General features: G+C 38.5%; 2 protein-coding genes across 6 annotated transcripts in view; one reads left to right on the top strand and one right to left on the bottom strand.

The window, feature by feature from the left end:
• Nucleotides 1–15453, bottom strand: part of LOC143146942 (uncharacterized) — a 27063-nt gene extending 11610 nt beyond the window's left edge. Inside the window, exons 1-2 of the mRNA XM_076311703.1 lie at nt 15350–15453; nt 3–1997 (exon numbers count right to left, since the gene is read on the bottom strand). Of these exons, the coding sequence (XP_076167818.1) occupies nt 3–1964 (1962 nt within the window). The 5' untranslated portion in view covers nt 1965–1997; nt 15350–15453. The remainder of the gene's footprint in view (nt 1–2; nt 1998–15349) is intronic.
• LOC143146777 (uncharacterized) overlaps nt 1–17747 on the top strand; it is a 41651-nt gene that overhangs the window by 10471 nt on the left and 13433 nt on the right. For 3 of the 5 annotated variants that reach the window (XM_076311393.1, XM_076311392.1, XM_076311395.1), the window contains exon 2: nt 15358–17747. The exons of the other annotated variants lie outside the window; for them this stretch is intronic. In XM_076311393.1, the coding sequence (XP_076167508.1) occupies nt 16034–16426 (393 nt within the window). In that variant the 5' untranslated portion in view covers nt 15358–16033 and the 3' untranslated portion in view covers nt 16427–17747. The remainder of the gene's footprint in view (nt 1–15357) is intronic. 5 annotated transcript variants of the gene reach the window in all.

The raw sequence follows: 17747 nt of genomic DNA, 5'->3' as shown, positions 1-17747 counted from the left end.
ACCTTGGCTACGAAACTGGTGTCGAACGGATCGACATCCAATTCCTCTTCCTCGATGGGTAATGATTCCTCGATAGACTTCTGGGAATAGTACGGTGTGAGTGGCTTCGAGGGCAATGCCTTCTCTTCCTCGGTGGTCGCTAGGAGGTCTGGTCTCTGGGACGGTGTAGGTAGTTCGAAAACGACCGCCTTGGCCGGTGCTAGCTCGAGTACTTCAGGCCTGGAAGTTCTTCGTTCGTTGTGTTCGGTCACGTCCTCCTTCGTTTCCTCCTCGTCGAACTTAACCGTGAATGTTGGTTGAACCGGTACAGTAGGGGGTGGTGGTCTAGACGGTTTGATCGACGGTGTCGCCTCGATAACCTGCTCGTCCTTTCTGGGATCGAAGTCGTCGTCCTCTAAAACGCTCGTGTCTTGCGTTCGATCCCCCAGGAACTCCTTCTCGAGAAACTTCAGCTCTGTCTTGCCTGGTGGGATCTCCTGTACCGCTGAGGTATCGAACGGATCCACGTAGGTGATATCCTCGACAGGTGCGATGGGTTGGTCGGCCAACTGACTCAAATCAGTCGTCGATCCTCCTAGAAGGTCTCTCTTTGCCTGCAAACCTGTCCCCTCATTCTCATCCGTCAGTAAACCTGTCTCGTAGTCTCTGTGCAGGCCAGCAGGATCGGTCAGAGAGATCGTCACCTCGGAGATAGGCAGTTCCTCCAACTCCTTCTCGAGGAACTTGAGCTCTGTTTTTCCAGGGAGTATATTATCAGCGAAGGTGGTGTCGAAAGGATCTTCCTCGTTGGCGAATGTTGCCGCCTCGAAGCTGGCCTCGACGATCTCCGATTGAAAGTCTAGGGTCTCCGGTTCCTTGCTACCGAATGGATCCTCGGCTTCCTCGAGACGCGGCACCTCGTCTGTGGTGACACCCTCTTCGAACTCCAAGTCGTCCAAAACCGGGATCTCCTCTAATATGGACTTCTCCTTCAGCACCTCGAACTCCGAGATATCGAGCGGCTCGTTCAGCACTTTGTTCTCTGCAACGTTATCCTGAGTTACCGGTTTGGGTAACACGGCTGGAAGTTTGGTTAGATCGACAGGGATGTCCGGTAGGTCGGTGTCATCGTCCAATAAGGTCTTCTCCGCTTCGACCGGTTCCGGTGCGACGTTCTCCTCTACTGTTACAGGCTCCTCGAAGTCGTCCAACAACAAATCCTGTTGGAGTCTTGGTTTTCTACCTTTGGTGATCTTGCAGGAACTGACGTAGTCGATCCTCCCGGATAGTACCTCGACCGCGTTCCCAAGGCTCACCAACTTGTTCCCCTTGCTGTCGACTGTCTTCAGAACCTTGTCCGCGTTGGTGGTGTCGAACGGATCGTCACCGGCCTCCTCCTCGGTGGGACTGTCGGGTATGTAAGCTAGTTGAACATCGATGTTCTGGAGAACGTCGACGTAAGTGGTGTCGAAGATGTCCTCGTCTCCTGATACCTCCTGTTCATTGTTGTCGTCCTCTACTTCTACGAAACCGTCCTCGTTGACCAACGGTTTCTCCTTCGCCGCTGACTTACCCTCGAAGTCTGGCGGTTCCTCCTCGATAGGATTGCCCTCCTCGTCGAAACCCACCCACTTCTTCGACGAACCTTTCTTGTCAGATTCCTCTTGGGTGTCCTCCGGTTGTTCCTTCTTCTCCTCTAACGGCGGTTTCCGCTGGAAGAACGAGGTAGACTTGATCCGGTCTAGGTCACCCTGGGTCTTCTTTAGGATCGAGTCTACACCAGCGGTCAGAGCTTCGAATTTCTTCCACTCGTCGGAACCAGCGTTGCTGGCCTCCTCGCCAGATGGCTCTACCTTCGACTGGGCTAATGCCCGTGAACGCCTATAGCTCTCGAGCTCCTCCGGGTCGAACTCGTCTTCCTCTGCCCCCTTCTTGCCCTTCTTCTGCTTTTTCTTCTTCTTCAGGCCCTTGGCTAGCTTGTGCATCCTTTAAAAACTACCGTGGTTCGCGCGAGGCCTCTGCAACCGATAAATCCCGTCCGCATTAGGACCACCTTCTGCCAGAAAGGGGTATGCTTCTTGGAAGAGGCATTGGGTTGTGCGGAAAGTCATTTCGTTTCTTTTTTTTTTAGTGAAAATGAAACACGATTCTTTCAGACCGTACAAACATTTTGTTAATTTTTATATTCTCCATTTTGGAAAACAAAACGACTTTACGAACAATCTAATACAACAGTCTCGTAACAAACAGTTTGGTGTCGACACGAGGGGATATGTTTTGGGCGCTAGAACATCAAAGGGGTTTCCTCGCAATTGGAAAAACAGAGAAGATTTTTACACGGATTTTCGAAATATCCTCCTTCAAATGCGTGAGATCGAGATGCAGAATTCTGAACGCACGTTTTTTTTTTTGTAGCGACATTTTTAAACAGGCAAACACGATATCTGAGAAACAAATTGACCTATCGACTTGATACTTCAGGCACGCGTGAAGTGAACATCCAGTTTTTGTACAAACTACGATTGAACAACTTTTTTTTTTACAATGCAAAAATAAAGTGCAAAGCTTGTGGTAAATTTATTTCATGTCTTCAAAGGGATGGCATTTTGTCAATGCCGAAGACGAAAGCTGCACTCGTGATGTACAAAGGGGAACACCCCAATATCTTTGTTGCTTAGGGATATAGGGAAAAACTGTTCGGGATGAAGCTAAATCGATCGATGGGGTAGATATAGTGTATTACTGTTTATATTTAGGTGTTCTCATTCTAATGGTCTTTACTCTATGGTGATTCTCCCTCGAAGAGTCTACAGTGAGCTACGTGATCCAAAACAAATTGAACTACAAGGGTGCTATAAATCCTACTACGAATTGTACTATAAGGTCGTCCTACTCGACGAATCAATTTTGTTTGGTGACCGTTCGAAAGTTTAGGACTCATTGAAGCCAATTCTCATTAAAGGATAAGCAATTTTTATTCTCCCTTTTTTTGGGCGGGTGTGTACATGAACTGTACCTCAACTTTCGACCGACGATTACTGTGCACGTTCATTACTTGGCAACCATTAAGTGATCTCTAATTCTAAGCACAGGAAGCGGGACAAGACAATTCGAACGAGAGGCTCTACTGGGTGTGTTTACCCTTTGACTGCACTTGGAAGCAGGGTACGCGTCGTATTCGCCGGTGTTGTGCACGAGATAGTTAATCACTCGTCGAGTATACTCGCTAATTCCCGTTTTCAAGTGAGAACATTTTGCCCCGGATACAAGTAACGAAATTACCCCTATTTATCTCTACAAACCATAATTTCTACCTACTCGAGCAACGCGGAAAAGAAATATTCTTATCGCACGCCGAATGAAATTTCATTATTTTTTTTTTTATAAAAATATAATATTTTATATTTTCTTATGTATCCTCGCAAAAGTATCACCAATGAATTTGAGAGGTTTCGTCGAGAAAAATGAGTCCAAACACGACTACATTTGTACCACTTTTGCTTACCTATTGTTATAATTTTCTTTAATTAAAAATTATTCCAACGCGGTTTTGGTTGGATTCATTTCCACCAGGAATTCACGAAGATACAACGGAAACTATAATATTTTTTATTCGACATTAGCGACACCGATACTTTGAGCTTAGGTCGAGATAAAACCGGTCGGCCCGGTTTCAAGATCGAGAATCTTGATTCGTCACACGAAAACGGAAATTGCTTGTTTTTACCGTACGCGCTTCACTTATCGACCGAGCACGATACGGAGGGCGCTGCAGTCGAACGTCCACAGGTGCCGATAACAGTCAAAGGGGTACGATACCTCGCGCGGACTTTCGTACTCGCTGCACTCTCGGGGCATCGGTGATCTGTTCAAGCATCAATGCGACACTGTGTCCAGAAGCTGGTTGCCTTTACGCGAAGCGTACAAAACCGACGCCCAGTGTCTCGTCGCGCGCGAAGGCCAGCTCCCACGCCGTCACGACGCTACTTTATCGAATCGTCGAATACTTGTTGCACACTAGCGATCTTTATTTAGCCAGTTACTCCTTATAACCGTCAGGTGCTAAATTCGTCCGATTCTTTTTTAACGCCGCGTTACAACACAGTGCGTGTATCCATTGCTAGGTTATATTACGTCTGTGTCGCGACAACGACCTCGCGGGTGAAACGGATTCGCTGAATAGTCGGGAACGATCGAACCACTGGTGAAATGCGACGAATGGTTGACGGAGAAATATCGTTCTTGGCGGAACAAAAGAGGTGCCCGTTATCTGGGATATCTCTATCGAGTCGATACAAATCTTTTCCGCGAACGTTTCACTGCACGCGTCATGGGATCGTTGCCAGGAACAACCCGATCGATCGCAGTGCCGTACCGGTGCTTATTTCACCCTTTCCTTTGCTCTCGAGAGTCGACAATAAAAATAAATGAAATTGCGAGAAAATTGAATGCGCTTGTTTTCTAGTATCGATCGATTTTTCCTCGGAGTATAGTCCCTCGAGACGAAATTGCTTCGTGGTAAAAATAATGAAAATTTCTATTTATTTGCCCCGGTTCGAAATAAAGATCGGTACAAAAAAGAAAGTAATTTCTTCGGTATAAGAGCGAACGTTATTGTATTCCATTTAAGATACGTGAATTTTTAGCAAGACTTTTCAACGGATTCTGTTTTAGAAGAGTTTTTTATTTGTGGAGAATTTAGGTCGGACTGAGCATCGAGAAAGGGATCTTTAGGGTGGCCATCTAGGAGCAGAAACTCCAAACAGAAAAAAAAGAATGTTGGAATTTAATGTACGTTGAGTAAAGAAAGTAACTTCGAAGAGTAATTTTATAATAATATATAATATTAATGAAAATTTTAGTTAGGTTAATATTGTTTATCGTAAGTAATATTTGTTTGTGTAAATAATTTCGTGAATTTTAACGTTCAAAATTGTTGCTTGAATTCATTTTCTTCAATTAATGTTGCATGAAATTCCAATATTTTCTTTTTGTTGAAAAATTCCACCACTAGATGGACACGATCAAGATCTTTTCCTCGATGTTAAATTTTATTCAAAGTCCTTTATGAAAAACTAGGACTTGATAAAACGTAATAATTTTTTCTTAACCTCAATTAGTTCTGACCTAGTTAAACGACGAAATGTGACTTCTCGCGTTGACTTTGATTTATGTATACAATTTAATCAAAATCACTTTTTGATTACGTGTCGACATCAAAAGATGTTTTTTTTTTTTTATTTAGGACGAGTTCTATTTTGGTCCTTCTCAGATAACGATGTAAAATACACAAACACAAATTACAGGGTCGGTAAAGAAAACAAAATAGGGAAGCAAAAATAAAAATAGCTACAGTGTGGTGATTCGGTAAAATTAGGTTAGGTTGTCAAAGCCAGTAAGACGATATGGAAGAGGAGAAGAGAAATAATGGTAATAACGACCGATACACGTGTCTCTATTTTAGTATAGAGTTCGAAACATTCCAAGAAACCTCTAGTTTCTTTCTTTTGATCGTTTCAACTACCACGTTGGCTAGAAAGAATATTTCATCGTCGACATTAATCCAGTTTCGAATAGTTTAATCCTCGCTGCTCCAAATAACATGGAACATAAATGGAATTGACAATCTTCGATTTTTGCGAAACTTGGCAGCCGGAGCATTAAAATATATCATACATTTTTTACCGATTGACATTCATGACCAAGGGGTTAAAACTAACCTCAATGTATTAAATGAAATACTACTTTATTTAAACGTCTGGAAAACTTATAGAGATAGAAAAAAATGTTTATTTAAAAATGTTAATTCTTTACCAATTACAGTGTCTAAACAAAAATTTCACCAAGTTGATGGTGCTACTGCAGTCAATAATCTTTATAAATATATAATCGTTTGCAGTGGTACCATTTACAACTTGAACTTTCTATTTAAACCTTGCGATTACTCGTCAAAAATCAAACATTTTTCATCTCCAACATTTTTTTCTATCTTCGTTACTTTTCGAGATGTTTAATTAAATATGTATTTCATCTCTGCATTTCAACTTTGGGGGTAGTTTTCATATCTCGAACGTGAATATCAACCGATGAAAAAAATACTGGTCTAATATTATTCAATGTGTGTGCAATGTTTCATAAAGATTGGAAATTATCATTTGGCTAGTGGTTTTTGTAAGATCAGAACGTATGTCATTCACCGTGTGCGGAATTCCCATAGTTGCATTTATCGAGCACGCAAGAAAAACGCCTAAGGGCGTTCACCGCACAGACTGTACCGATCGAGTAAACTACGTCATAAGCGTTCCTAGAACCGGAAGAGTCAAAGTAGGACTCGAGTAGGAGACATCGACGTTCTACAATATTTTTAACGACGTTATAGACAGAAACACGATGTAATTATACAACGTCCTTTCGGTCGACTAGATGTATCGCAAGCCGGGTTATATTTCGTCCGGACGATAAGAAGCTTAAAGTCTTACGCGATACGCGTACTTAGCATATTAGTCGAATTAATCCGTTCCGGATAGAAAATTTAATTAACACTGGAATCGAAAGTTATACTCAGCGAGACAACGACAGTCGATACCATCTGTTTCAATTAGCAACGACATGAAGTCTCGTTTAATTTAAATGTTATACCGTGGAGGCCATTTTGAAGAAGCTCCTTCGAATGAAATTCCTCGGACGTTACAGGAATACCAACTAAGTCTGGGCTTGTAAAACCCACCTAGTAAAGTGTGTTTCGAGAAAATATTGCGTCTTCTTCAAAATGATATTATATAAAAAAAAAAAAACACTTTCATATATAATATTATAAATGTAACAGTACCATACATAATAAAAATTATTTATTTTCTTTTATATGTCACTTCCTCCCCAATTTACAGTTAATAATTTCAATATTTTAAATTTTCACTACAAGGGAGGGCCGTGTAATAATTTATTTTCCATCTATTTTAACTATGCAAATGTGGCTCTAGATATATCGTTTCATATTCCGTAAGTATACACGTTTCCACCGGTAACGATGCTTCCTGATAACAATTTATTAAAAATTTTTCCAGTTCGATTGTTCGTTCGTTAAAAAGATTTTCGAGATTGTAAACTATTAAAAAGAATATTGTCACACTGGTTCGACGTGACTTTCAACCGTTACTGTTTCAATCGCGCGAGAAAGCTTACCGGTTCACTCAGCCAGAGGTTTCAACAGGAGAACGACCAGGACAAGGGTGGTCGACCAGTAGCGTGTACGAAACAGAATTTTGTCGATAATTGGTGGGGAGGGAGCACGTGTTCCAGATTAACGCTGGTTGGTCGTGTCGGGTGGGCTGGCGTGCTAACAAATTCCCGGCCTATCGTAGCACACCCCCCCACCACCACTCTACTAGAACCGATAGCAGCGCACCTGCATACAAGTCGGGAAGTTAAAATCGATAACGGGAGATGAATCGACTCGTGTTCTCGGTAATCTCTCCGGGAGCAAGTGTTCCCGACACGATCGACAACCGATCATGTCTCCGGCCCGAACAATCAAACAAGAACAAAAAAAAAACGACTTTAGATACCTCTGTAACTAATTGTAAAGTACATTGTATAGGTTAGTCCGTTTAATAACTTTTTTACCTTCGAAAACAAAAAATTGTATAATTTTTAGGGACTTGAATCGTTTCACGTGCCCCCAAATTTTATCATTTTTATTATAAAATAACTAATTGTAAAGTACATCGCTCAGGTTGGTTCGTTTAATAACTTTTTTAGTGTTGAAAACTAAAGTTTAGTTTTTTATCTATTCCAAAATATTTTTTTTTATTAATTTTGGGACACGAGGATCTAACAAATGTTCCTTGTTTTTGTTGTATACCGTCAGAAATTGTCATTAGTGTTAACTCTATTCAGAGTTCTTCCGTTAAAATAGTGACGAAAAGTTGTTGACCAGATTTCATTGGGTATTTGAATATTTATGGACGATACTGTACTCGGATGCTAGAAACGATCGGACAACGGAGTAACGCGTTGCGATATCGACGTCGAGGCACGATAAAGTGTATTCTTATCTTCGGCATCCAGATAATTAAATTTGGCCTGTGCCACGTCACCAGATTGAATAGAGATTATCGACCGGTACAGTTCGTGCCCCTGTGGAGAGGAGAATGGAGACCGACACTTGTTACGAGTTAATTACGAGACCCTGACGAAGCGTAGCCAATTTGCAAGAGTCGAAGGAATCAGCTACATTCGTTTCCTCGCTTTTTTAAAGCAACGTCGACGAATTTCAGTCTTTCTGTTTGATCAGGGTTTTCGATTCACGAGCTATAATGGGGCAAAAGGTATGGTCATTCGTTACGTGTCCCGAAAAGAGAACAATTGAGTGAACTATATAGTTACTATTACGAAGAGGAAAATATTTTAATACTTCAAAGTTTGCACATTTTAAGAATTCTGTACCGATTAATTTTTTTTATACATTGACTTTTTGCAGATTTTTTATACTAGATTTAGGTAACAGAATTATCTTCCAGTGTTCTTGTTCACATAGGGCGAACTATTCTTATCATACATCGGGTGGAATTTTAACAAATAAAGAAAATTAGAATTTTTATGTTTGTTATTATATGTTTGTGAAAGTATCGCCAATGAATTGGTGACGTTTTTCTGGTAAAAATGAGTCCAAACACGACCACATTCGGACTATTTTGAATTATACGTTATTCGAAAAATTTTCGAAAAACCATTCAATTTCGAAAAATTAAAAGTTGTCCGAATATAGTCGTGTTTGGACTCATTTTCATCGGAAGAACGTTGCCAATTCATTGAGAATACTCTCATCAAGGTATGTTTTGTTAGATCTTTGTGAGAGTAATATCAGTGGATTGATGATATTTGCAAACATTCTAGCGCACTATCGGATCCAATAATTCACGATTTAAGAAGCTTTTCATCTGCCACGTCGTCGCAAATATGATTGAAAACCGTTCAACGGAATTTTACCCATGACCTATTCCAATTGCAATGAGCATTGTCGGATCATCTTCCGGTGAAACTTCTAACCGGAAATCGAGAACTGTGGCTAAAACCTGAATTACCTTTGCTTTATCCAAAGGGTTCAGCCTGGTTTGTTTCAGATAAAAAAGTCGAGTCTTTTGAACGCGTTTCTTTATACAGTCAATGAAATTAAAAAACCACCATCGATCCAAAATGTTGAATATTTACAATTTTTTAACCAACTTCAGATAAAGGAAAGAGGTCGAAAAATTGAATATTTCTGAGAGAAGTAGTGTGTGCTTTGATTGATTTCTGAAATTTTGTCTTCATAGTAATTTACTCGATCGATAAATTAATCTAGATTTAGATTTTACTTTCTCGACATATTTTGAATTAAAAAACACAATAAAAAAATTGTTTCGAAAAAATATCTGTTTGAATAGACTAAAGTACACAAGCTGCATGTCGACTAATTTTCATTCGAATCAAATTATTCTTTCATGGAAAAAGAAACTTGCAAAGAACGTGCAATTTTCTGTCCAAAGTACCAGACTGACCTCTTAACCTAACTTTTTTTACACACACATATTCTTCAAACTTTAGCACTTGTAACTCTCAGTCTTTTTTTTTTTTCTCTCATACATTTTTCTCTGCTTTTTTTCTCTTCTATAGCAATTATTCTTCTTTTATACACAATTTGTAACAAATTATCAGCCGGTAGAATTCTTCTGCATTCGAATATTTAAACCCTCGAGTGATTCATATATTCGGTGAATATAATTCGAATACTGTTCGCATATCGTTATTCAAATCAGAATGTGTGCATAGATTTGCACTATTTGAATAATGAAGATATTGGTAGTGTACTTAAATATTACATCTTGTCATCAGTCGATTATCGGATCACGCACATGGATGAACCCGTTGCTGGGAGTGAAATCGATGACTATTAAGCGGACGATCAATAATCTGCATGTATATAAACAAACACGAATCAGTTGTACATAAACGTATACGTACACAGTGACTTGATTTCGTAACATGACCGACATTAGGGCGGAGAACAATATCGCGTGGGATGTTTCGAAGTTGCTTGCAGCTGAAAAATGTACATACATTGGTATTGTATAACACCCAAAATGAGAATAAAATTAAAAAAAAATACGGTGAATTTAAACAGTTTGAATCATAATTAAAATCATACTATTCGAATACCATGAACACTTAAGGTACTTAATCGGTGCAAAAAGTATTCGAATTGTATTCGGTAGTCGAAATATATTCAGTATTTGAACGGTATTCGAAATATATTCAGTATTTGAATAGTATTCAAAATATGTTCAGCATTTGAACAGTAGTCAAAATATGTTCAATACTTGAACAGTATTCGAAATATAATCAGTATCTGAACAGTATTGGAATTATACTCAGTATTCGAAATATATTCAGTATTTGAACAGTATTTTAAATATGTTCACTATTTGAACAGTATTCAAAATATAATCAATATCTGAACCGTATTCGAAATATATTCAGTATTTGAACAGTATTCGAAATATATTCAGTATTTGAACAGTATTTTAAATATGTTCAGTATTTGAACAGTATTCGAATTACATTCAGTATTCAAAATACATTCAGTATTTGAACAGTATTCGAATTATATTCAGTATTTGAACAGTATTCGAATTATATTTAGTATTTGAACAGTATTCGAATTATATTCAGTATTTGAACAGTATTCGAATTATATTCAGTATTCGAAATATATTCAGTATTTGAACAGTATTCGAATTACATTCAGTATTCAAAATACATTCAGTATTTGAACAGTATTCGAATTATATTCAGTATTCGAAATATATTCAGTATTTGAACAGTATTCGAATTATATTTGGTATTTGGTATTCCAATTCAGAAAAAATACGATGAGTAGTCCGAGTTCTAATATCGATCAAGCTGGTTTTCAACGAGCAGCTTCATTATCGTCTTAGCAACGATCACCGGCTACGTCAGCCACATTCGCGAAGCCACGATTGGACTGGTTCGAATGTCTTCGCGTAGATAGCTTCGAAGCGTGAGTTTTCAGTTCCGACATCAGGAAACGAACCACGGATAAAAAGAAACCGATAGCTTTCAATAGGAAGCATCTTAATACAGCTTCGATTTGCCAAGCCGACCGAATTCTGAATCCTGGATGTGCGACTGTTACAAACGCAAGTTAGAATACAGGTGCGCATGATTCACGAACTCGAAAAAATATTACAATGCATATGGATAAAAAAGTTCGACATGTTTTTCATCCAATAGAACAATATTCAAATACTCAAATACACGAATCATAATACTCGCGTACTCAAATACTCGAATACTCAAATTTTTAAATTCTACTCATAGTACTCGAATGTTAAAATATTATTGGTTTCAATGAAAATTAAACAATATTTAACTTTCAATGTCTATACTGTTAGAACGATGTTTAGATTCACTTGCAGGAAGCAATAATGAAAATTTAAACTGACAATGAAAATTACACTTTTTTAAATAGTTTGCATCACGGTTAGGACCGTTTGATTATTTTATAGGTATTCAAATACTACGAATTAGTTTCGAATATGTATTAATATTTTAATATAATTGTTTGAATGTTTGAATATGTACATATCATGTACATTCGAGTATTTGAGTATTCGAATACTATTATTGAAAAAAGAAACTATTCTTATACTTGCAGAAGGGTTGAGAATACATGTCCAATGCACAAAGTATTCGAAATGTATTTTCCAAATGTTTGAATCACCGATTCTGTATTCGAGTATTCGAATACTATGTGCATGCAACGATATAGATTTTCTTCATTTCTAGGAATTATTATTAGATTGTTCGGAAAGTGATTTCGTTTTTTTTTTTTGGTGAAAATGAGACACGATATTTTTAGAGTGTATAAACATTTTATTAAATTACATATTCTCCATTTTGGAAAACGAAATCATTTCCCGAACCAACCCAATACATTCGATAGGAATCAGTAGTAGTTGGAAATCAATATTTGTTGCTTCGACGAACGAGAAGAGATTTCAGAGAACAGAGAGAAGTTTAACGTGTCCAAACAAACAAGAATAGCTCACAGATTTGAAAAATAGGTTTACACGAATTTTTCGTAAAGGAGAGTGTTCATAAACACATTGCCACATGCGTTGAAAGTACATGCAAACTGGCTGCCACGATATCCCAAAAATTAATAATAATCGATCGATTTCAAATTTTACGCACACGCGCAAAGTAGATACTTGATTTATTGTTCGTGACAGAATTAAACTCGATGGTTTCTTTCCACGGTCCAGAAAATCGAAAAGTAGAGAAATTGACCGTTGTCTTCAACCGAGGCCGCCATTTTGTCAAATTACATTCTCTGTGTATTATTCTGGTACAGTCGATAGCAGCACTCGTATAGATTAAAGTTCTCGTGGATCCATACATTTAGAATGAATAGGGTGTCCTCGATCGTGGCAACCATGGAGAGAAGTTTTTTTTTCATACGTTATAGGAAATAGTTAAGAACTTTGCAAATACACGAGACAATCCTGTAACTATTTAAAAAAAGTATTTAAAAAAGTGTGAACACTTATTATTTCTCTTCAAGATTGAATAAAAAATTCATTATTTCTCTTCAAGATTTAATAAAAAATTCGTTATTTCCCTTCAAGATTTAATAAAAAAATCTATCCGTTATTTTTCTTCAAGATTTAATAAAAAAATCTATCCGTTATTTCTCTTCAAGATTTAATAAAAAAATCTATCCGTTATTTCTCTTCAAGATTTAATAAAAAAATCTATCCTTTATTTCGCTTCAAAATTTAATAAAAAATCTATTCATTATTTTGTTTCAAGATTTAATCAAACAATTTATCCTTTATTTCGCTTCAAGATTTAATAAAAAAATCTATCCGTTATTTCTCTTCAAGATTTAATAAAAAAATCTATCCGTTATTTCTCTTCAAGATTTAATAAAAAAATCTATCCTTTATTTCGCTTCAAAATTTAATAAAAAATCTATTCATTGTTTTGCTTCGAAATTTAATAAAAAAATCTATCCATTCGTTTGAAAATTAAAAAAAAAAATATTAATCCGTTGTTCTGCTTCAAAATTAAAAAAAAAAAAAAGAAGAAAAGGTATACAATTGCATAAAAATGGGAAACACAGGATATTAAAGATTCACATCAATCGATGACCATCAACGACCACCTACGGCAAACCTCGGCCAAATAGATGAAGTTAGTACTACTTGAATCAAAATAGGACACACAGAACTCGCACACGAACACCTATTCGATAATACCACTCAGCACTCAATCATCTTACACGTAATCAAACGTTAACAATCGAACATATAATCCTCACCTGCAGAAACACGGAAACACTTCGCCTAGAGCAGTGGTTTCCAAACATTTTGGCAGGTGCCACCCTAAACAGAGAAGAAAATTTCTACGCTCGATGTACAATGATAGATTTCACGGCACGAGACGAAGATGATAAACAAATACACCCTTACAATGATCGAATTTCAACGAACCGTGTATCGATGGAATAAAAAATAATTTGTGCACGTTTCTCGAGATTAATTTTGATTTTTGAGCCTTCTTTGGTTTATAAACTCTCCCTATCGCTACGATTCGTGTTCCAAACAATAGAAAACAGAACAATATACATTATACCGTACGTACTGTAATTAATCAACTGTTGCGACAATTTACGAATTTACTTTAACCTTACCATTTTTATTCATAATTCCCATTCGAGGAATTGATTGTGAAACTCGTGAAGTCGATAAAAAAAAAAAAAAAAAATACTCGACAGTTTGAAAGAAGCATTCGGTACACGAGATAATACAAATATTCATGGACAATAGTAATCAGTCGTTCGAGCCGAGACTAGTCGCTTCGAAGTCGATACAAATCGTTTTCGAATACACGAATGCCCAAGTGTATATTTATCGATCTACAACAAAAAGCAAGTAAACGAAATAAAAATTTGTTACGGAAGAGCACGATTCAAGAACACATCTTAACATTTCGACTAAGGAATCGTTAAATAATTTACCGAGAACTCAATTTTTAAATCAGTTCCCCAATGGGGAGACAAGGTTCAATGAATTTGACTATACTCTTTGGTACCCACAGGTAGAATTTTCCTTTTAATTACATTTTAGAACTTACATCTCCATATATATACAAAAATTTCTCCAGTTTTTAAATATTTTTCAATCGTAGCTCCAAATCAATAGTTAACGTTATTCTACGTCGACATTTCAATTCTACGGACCCTCTGTGACTCGACAGTTTCGTAATCCCCCCAGTTACTATCCAACAAACTCCCTTCTACGCCGTAGAGTCACCAAAACTGGACATTCCCCATTTCGTTCTATGTGTACCCCCCTAGTCTATGTACACACGTACAAAAATCAACGTTCAAGGGAAGATAATAGTTAAATGTATAGATAAAAAATATTACATACATTTTCCTCACTCTCTTCGATAAAAATAACATCAAAATGGAGCTGGTTCAGATTTCCCATTAAATTCTCAAAAATCATCCTCGAAACGTTTCGAAACACCCTCTCCTCGTGATACCTTTTTCATCCATATCGTTCGAAAGATATATTTATAGATTAAGGTATCAAATATATTTTTTTCCCCTTTTTCTCCGATAAAAATAATACGAAGAACAAGCTATTTTCTCTTAAAAACCCTAAAAACCCTGCCCGAATTATTTCCCCGAGAACACCACCCGTGGTAATCCCCTTTTCATTCATGTCGTCCTCTTTCGAAAGATACATTTATAGAGCACAGGTATTAAATATATTTTTTCCCTATTTTCTCAGGTAGAAATAGTACAAAGAACGGGCTATCTCCCCTCAAAAATCCTTAAAAATCCTCCCCGAGTCGTTTCGAAACACCCCCCCCCCCCCTGCCCGCCCCGGTGATCGGCGAATTCCGTCGGGAGGTTTCTCCAGAAACGTCTACCCTTTCTATCCACGTCGTCTCCGTTCGATCGATTCGAAAACAGGCGAAAAGCGGGTGGCCGCGTGGACGGTTCGCGCACTACCCTCGCCGAGGGCCTCTCCGCGGAGAAACTCTAAAAGCGTCGTCGCGAAACCCTAAGAAACAAGGCCAAGGGAGGCCCCTCCGGGCCCTGGCTGCCCGAAAACTACGAGCTCCGTACCCCCACTCCGCCCGAAAAAATCGACGAAGACGTGCACGCCAGCGACGCGGATCAATCGTCGAAGCGTAGGCGTCGGGTGTCGCTTTTTTTCTAATCTCTCTGTGTCTCTCTAACACGGCTACGAGTTAGCTCACTCGACCATGGACGCAAGCAAACTGTACTTACGATTCCAGCCTCGTCAGCCACATCGGTACGACGCACATTTTTTTCGAGTCATCCCGCGAACAAGAGAACACCACGCTCCTCGCCGTACGGTCGCGCACTTGACGGTGAATCCAGCGCCCGAAGGGAAGAGGAAGCGGAAGAAGAAGGACGGACGGACGGACGGGTGGAGGGGAGGGTGAGACGGCGAACGATGACCAAGTCGTCACCGACGGATGCGAGACGATTCGAACCGTACGCGATTGAACCGGCGACGACGGGGCGACGAGGCGAAGCGCGATAACTTCTCGCTCCCTCGTTCTCTCGCTGTTACTGGAAAATCGGATGGAACCGTGGCGTAGAGAGCCGCGAAGGCCCTGCCGAAAGCGAAGCCGACTCACCTCGTACTCTCCTGCGGGTCGAGCTATTTCCAGCATCGATCCGTCCGTTTCGCGGAGAAGAAACATGCGCGTACAACACGGACGCCCACCCGACTCCCCCGACTCCCCCGTGCTACCGTGCTATCCCCACCACCGGCGACAACGACCGACCGCCCGCCCGAGCCACCCTTCGGGCTAGCGACGGCCTGGAAACGCGACCGATGGACTGGAGCGACGGACTGCGGCCGAGTTTACAATCGATTCGCAGCCGTTTGTTTTCGACACTCGTCGCTGAGATATTTGCAAGTTTATACCCGAGAAACGGGTGATGGATTTTGAGCGAAAAATTCATTTCTCGTTTTTTCAAGCGTTCTCGCGGGAATTCGAATCTCCAATGCGGCGTTCACGAACGATTGCAATCGAACGCGAGACATTGAAAGCGTTGAGCGACTATAGAGATATTGAAACGAAGCTCCGCGAACGACTGCGGCCGAGTTTACAATTAATTCCACCTGTCCCTCGAGACCAACCGCTCCGAAATTTCGGAAATTTTTTAACAACCGAGGAGAGCTATTCTGGTAAATTTGAACGAGAAACTCGATTTTTCTTGCATCTTCTCGGAGATTCTAATCTCGTAAACGCTGTTCCCGAACGATTGCATTTAGGATTTGAGAAGTTGGAAACGTCGAAGGGCTTTGAATCAAGTTTCTATGTTCGCTGAAAGAGATTTTTCGGTACGATGGGCGCGCTATCTCGAAAGTTGGTTGATCGAGTGGAAATTTGAATATGGAAGAAGGCTTCAATGATCGAGTCTGGCAGAAACAAGTCGAAATTTAAAAATTTCTATTCTTTAACCGATTTGGAAGCTAAAAAAAAAAAAACGACTGAAAAACTGGGAAAGTAAAATGTGACCAATTTATTAATTTTTGAAATTTAGACTTCACGGTGGCTGATTCGATAGAAAAAATAAGTTAATAATCTTCGTGAATTCTGTCTGTCTGATTAGCGTTTTATCTGAAATTATACATACCATGGAAATAAATTTTAATATCTGAAATTTTACAAACATTCTTGTAACAAATTTTTAAATATTTGGAGGAATAGCAGTTTGTTTTATAAAATCTCGAGGATACTCCTTGTTTCAGGAACGTTCAAATTTAAAACTCTCCTTGAGACGGTAGTCTGGTACTGGTGCTCGAAAATGGAGGGTTCTTCGTATTTTTTTTTTCCTACGAAAGAATAATTGGATTAGAATGAAAATAAGCAGATATACATTTTTTGCAATGTAGTTTCACGAAATGTCCTATCATTTTTTCGAAACACATTTTGTTCTTCTTTGTTCAAATACAACCAAAACAAAATGTCTGCATTAATGGTATGTATGATTTCAAGAACTGACCGAAAAAATAAATGAGATGATTAATTTTAATTAATTTATCTATCAAGTTAACCGTACTGTGGTCAAAATTTTGTACTAGTGTAGAAAATACTTTTTCGATCTATTTCTTTTTTTTTAAATTAATTAAAAAAAAAAATTTTTTAAATTGTTGTCGATGTTGATTCGCTCTTTGGTCAAATGTTTTCTCTATAGATATAATTAATATTCAAGCTGATTGACGAAGTAACTTTTAAGACGTACACTACGTTGGAAAATGTTATTTTGAAAAAAACGACTTTAACATTTTAACGTTTCTGTCGTAACACAATGATTCTAAAGATAGGGATTCAATACCGATATCAATATTTTTAAAGTCTTACATATGTGTTAAGAATCTAAGAGACTTAGACGCATCATTGATGGTGTGTTTGAAGCATTCCGCAAAGGATAAGAACGTCAGAAACATGATCTCCAATTCTTGAATATCGTTAACCTATATTGAAACCCTGATTATTAACGATACGTTATGATGATTATGAAAGTGACTTGAAACAATATTTTTTAATATTCCTGTACCACATGTAATCATAAAAAAGAAATAAATGTAACAGAAAGTAATTTAAGCCAGTAAAATAATTATAATTATTACACATGTACGTTTAGG

The sequence above is a fragment of the Ptiloglossa arizonensis genome, chromosome 5 (genome assembly GCF_051014685.1).
Source record: "Ptiloglossa arizonensis isolate GNS036 chromosome 5, iyPtiAriz1_principal, whole genome shotgun sequence".
Classification (NCBI taxonomy): domain Eukaryota; kingdom Metazoa; phylum Arthropoda; class Insecta; order Hymenoptera; family Colletidae; genus Ptiloglossa; species Ptiloglossa arizonensis.
This window is presented reverse-complemented; position numbering and strand designations above follow the sequence as displayed.